The following is a 4,393-nucleotide window of genomic DNA, read 5'->3' as shown; positions in this document are numbered from 1 at the left end:
AAACAGCCTCTTAAATTTTGAGCAGTGGTGTAAGGATTACGGTATGTACGGTATACCCCTTTTTAAATGAAAAAAAAACAATCTACAAGTACTGCATTAATAGTAAAAGTACATTGTATTGCACTGCATTAGAATTTGTACGGTACTAACAGTAAATTAAAGTTGTACTGGTTAGAATTCTCAAACATGCAATTAAAATCTTACAAACCTACACACTGAAACAGTGCAATTTCAACATTTAAACCAGTCCTCTAGACTCGTGCACTTTTAATAATGCGATTAAAACATTAATGAAATAAAATCAACATAATCAATTAAAAATGAACAGCTTAAGGTGTCTAACCATTCTACTGTAGATGAAGAATAAAATCTTTACTGTAATTGACAGATACTTTATTTGACAAAAAATGAAAAAACATTTATGACAGGCAACTTCTCACTAGTAAACTAATGGCCCTTTTCCACTACCCTTTTTCAGCTCACTTCAGCTCGCTTCAGCTCACTTCAGCCCGACACAGCTCGCGTTTCGACTACCAAAAAACAGCACGACTCAGCTCGCTTCAGCCCTGCTTAGCCCCTAAAACTCGCACCGTTTTGGAGTGGGGCTGAAGCGAGCCAAAGCGAGCCGAGTGAGGCTGGGGGCGTGAGCAGACACTCCCCTGTGCACTGATTGGTGGGGAGGAGTGTCCTCACATGCCCACACACGCCCCGCGAGCACGCTGGGATCTGTAAACACCGCAAACCCGGAAGGAGAAGAATTACGAATTACGAGAATTATGAAGCCTTATGCGCCTCGCCTCATCTATACGCTCTTGCCAGTATCTGTTGGCGTTGTCGGTGACAACAAGCCACAGAACCAAGACCAGCAACACTAACGACTCCATGTCCTCCATGTTTATTGTTTACTATTCGGGTCGTGAGACTACCGCTTAAAAGCTCACTGATGTCACTGTTTGCGCTGCTTAACGACATCACCTGACGTCCACCCACTTTCGCTAACTCCACCCAATGTGTCCACCCACTTCCAGCCAGCACGGTTCAGCGTGGTTGTAGTCGAAATGCAACTCCAACAGCCCCGCTCAGCTCGACTCAGCACGGCACGGCTCAGCCCAACTCAGCCGCGTTGGTAGTGGAAAAGCGGCATAAGATGAACTGGAACTCAGTGCTACCGGTAATTTTTGGCATTTCTTCACAAGGGTCCATGCATGATGCCACATTTTTCTCCTCTAGGATAACAAAGTCATGACATGCATTTACGGCAGGAAAGCAACTTCAACTTCAAGGTGTTTACTTTTGGGGACAGTTTAAATCCATCCAGCTCCAGCAAGAGCAAAACGCTACACTTTCAGAGTAAAGTTTATGTATTATTTCTAGGTTCATGTACATACAACTGTTAAATATGTAAAATTTTTTTATGATTTTATGGATTAAAAACATTGAGATGATGAACCATCTGAAAGTCTTTTTGTTGGGGGGGGTTACATCTTACGGTACCTTCTCCGAATAAGTAATGGTTACTAAGTGATATTAATTACCTTTGATTAGTAATTATCAGGTATCACCTACCTGTACTAGCAAACAAGAGATAATTTTACCCAATTTCAATGAGAAAGTAGCTGTTGAATAGATACATAAATGGGAGTTAAATTTTACTCACTTCATTTAAGTATTTCATACAGTAGCTTTTTATTTCAGTTATTTTATACTCAACACATGGTTATTTTGACCAGTTATTTTGTTGTTTTTATTTTTATTTCATGTTGATGCTGAGAACAGTATATATCCACGTTTAAATGATTGATAAGTACTGTAACTACTGTTTTTTACAACTCCTCCATGACTGATATGGATGTTTACTTGAAGTCAGTCACAGTCAGCCAAAGGCAAAAATGAACACATTGCATGCTTCTGCTATTTTGGAAGAAATGGATGATGATGGAAAATGACCATCAACTCTCTCCATGATTTCACTGCCCGATTTTCAAAGGCTGCATCCCTAGCACCCTATGTCCTTTCCTAACCACTTTTCCTTGACCTTGATGGAAAACATCATGAGGTCAAGGAAATATGTGAAGGGGAATTCATAAAGATGTAGGAAGACAGCTGCTGTGCTAAGAGAATATGACTGCACTTAGACTAAGCTACACCAGGCTATGTTATTAATGTGGGTCTGTCGTGTGAAACTACAAAAAACCCATCTTCTCCCCATGCATTCTTCCCAAGTTGTTTCATACAGGCTACATAAACAAAGTAGGACAACACAGAGAAAATATTACTTCATTACCAAGGTTGGAATTGAAATACAGTGTCTTGCAAAAGTATTCATCCCCCTTGGTGTTTGTCCTGTTTTGTCGCATTACAAACTGGAATTAAAATGGATTTTTGGGGGGTTACCACCATTTGATTTACACAAGAGGGTCTGGCTACAAACAGGAGTTGAGTTCAAGTCTGGACAGGAAACATGTTTTACACACACACACACACACACACACACATAGATCAATATATAACCACAGACTTGCATATTAAAATGTAATATATTTATAATTACATTTTTGTGATTTATCAAATGACAGAGAACACACCAGAATGTAAAATCATAATAAAAACTGTCCATCCTAGATCATGTGAGCAAAACATAATCATTTCATAAATAAAAAATGAAAGAGAAACAATGTTGTTTGATCATTCATGTATGTTATTTTGAGGGGTTTTTTTTTATATGCAGCTTTTATTATTGGGATGGATGGATGGATGTACATTATTAGTCCCTAAGTGGCAATTTGGGCTAATTTGGACTACAAGTGCCTACTATTTGTTATTGCCAGGTTATTTGAAATTGTGAAATTGTGAGGAATTTGTAAGCTATTTCCTAAATTCCTTAATGTCACATAAAGAATCACACAAATAGCTGACTACTCTATTCAAAATCTTTATATGCTGAAATTATGTCACTGCACTCTTATTTACTATTCTTACAAAGTTACCATAATGTTTGTCACCTCTTAAGCAGGTGTGATGAACACCAGGCGGATTGCATAGCATGTATCCACAATATAAACAATGAGGTTAACACAGGACATAAAGGACACTACCACTAGTTTGTCCCAGGAACAGTGATTGCAGGTTGCCGGTCTTGGATTATCTTGGAAATTGTAAAGAGGCCATATAATTACTGCTGTCATGTACATCATAACAGCAAGCACATTGTAACCAGTAAGGACTTTGTCAAATGGAAAGGGGCATAAAGTCAGCAGCCTGCAGATTGTGAGGATGATAATGAAGAGAGCAAAAATGAAACAGAGTGAGTAAACCGCCACACACCACTGCAAGGCAGTGTATTTGACTGGGTCAAGGGAGATGAAGATGATGCAGGCAACAAAGGCTTCAAGAACCTTCATCAGGCCTGGAACTGTTGACAGGAAACCACTGATCTCACCAGGTCTTGCCCGGGTCAGGCCTACTTCCACAGTATATGCAATAAAACACAGGCAGGACATTACAGTAGCAACAATTTGGCGAGAATCAGATGAAGAAATAAAGAAGGTGGGGTAGATGACTGAGGCAGCCAATATCATGAGTGTAGCCAGCATAGCAAATGCAGTAGTGAAGTCATCCCAGGAGATGGGCACCTTTCCATGGAGATTTGTGAACTCCAGGATAAGGATTAAAAGAGTCATGAAGCAGCAGAAGCACCAAGTAAACATGCACCAGGCCCAATATGATGAATTGTTGTGTCCCACAGAGGCCACCAGACTGAAGATGACACATGACAGCACAACCTCCAATATCCGTACAATACCAACAGGCATGGTCACAGAACGAAAGTTAAGTGTAGCCATAATTAATTAAATGTCCTTGAAAAAATGTCCTTCTTAATATTGGTTAACGTCTGATTCAGTTCCTTTACCCGTTGCAAAAGTCCTCTTCCGATTTTAGTGCGTCTTTTTCACTTTAGTTTACTGTGTTACTCGCGCAATTATCAATATGCTCTCACAGTTTCTTTTCTATTTTAAATTGTCTGTCTTTTCTTGATGACTTGGCTCAATGTCTCACTTTGTCCTCTGCGTCTTCCTGTGAGTCCTTCCACAGAGATTGTTCTGTATTGGAATCCAGAGAGAGATGTCTATTTGCCACTCCCTCTAACTGATACCTTATCAGACATTGTTCCGCAAAAGGACATCTGTTTCTATGACTCCAGCCAATAAAATGTTTTGATGTGTGCTCTTACTGCCTGTCAGTTATGCATGAAGATAAGAACAGGGTGTAGCCCTGAAGATTATGATCATTCTCTAGCTGCAATGCTGTACAAATCACTTATTTTATAGAGACAGCTGACAAGTCGACCAAGTAAAGGAAGACCATACCTATAAAAAATAGATAAAGTAAGTGG

General features: G+C 39.6%; 1 protein-coding gene across 1 annotated transcript; it reads right to left on the bottom strand.

Moving 5' to 3' along the window:
* Positions 1-3,005: 3,005 nt before the first annotated feature.
* Positions 3,006-3,842, bottom strand: LOC132869220 (myeloid-associated differentiation marker homolog). Its single transcript, XM_060902554.1, has one exon. The coding sequence runs from the start codon at positions 3,840-3,842 to the stop codon at positions 3,006-3,008; it is 837 nt and encodes a 278-aa protein (XP_060758537.1).
* Between the last annotated feature and the right edge of the window lie 551 nt (positions 3,843-4,393).

This window comes from Neoarius graeffei, chromosome 20 (assembly GCF_027579695.1).
Source record: "Neoarius graeffei isolate fNeoGra1 chromosome 20, fNeoGra1.pri, whole genome shotgun sequence".
Lineage (NCBI taxonomy): Eukaryota > Metazoa > Chordata > Actinopteri > Siluriformes > Ariidae > Neoarius > Neoarius graeffei.
Note: the sequence above shows the minus strand (reverse complement) of the source record. Positions and strands in the feature narration are given on the sequence as shown.

Excerpts from the sequence above, each read along its gene's own strand:
- LOC132869220 (XM_060902554.1), bottom strand. The coding sequence starts at position 3,842 with ATGGCTACACTTAACTTTCGTTCTGTGACCATGCCTGTTGGTATTGTA.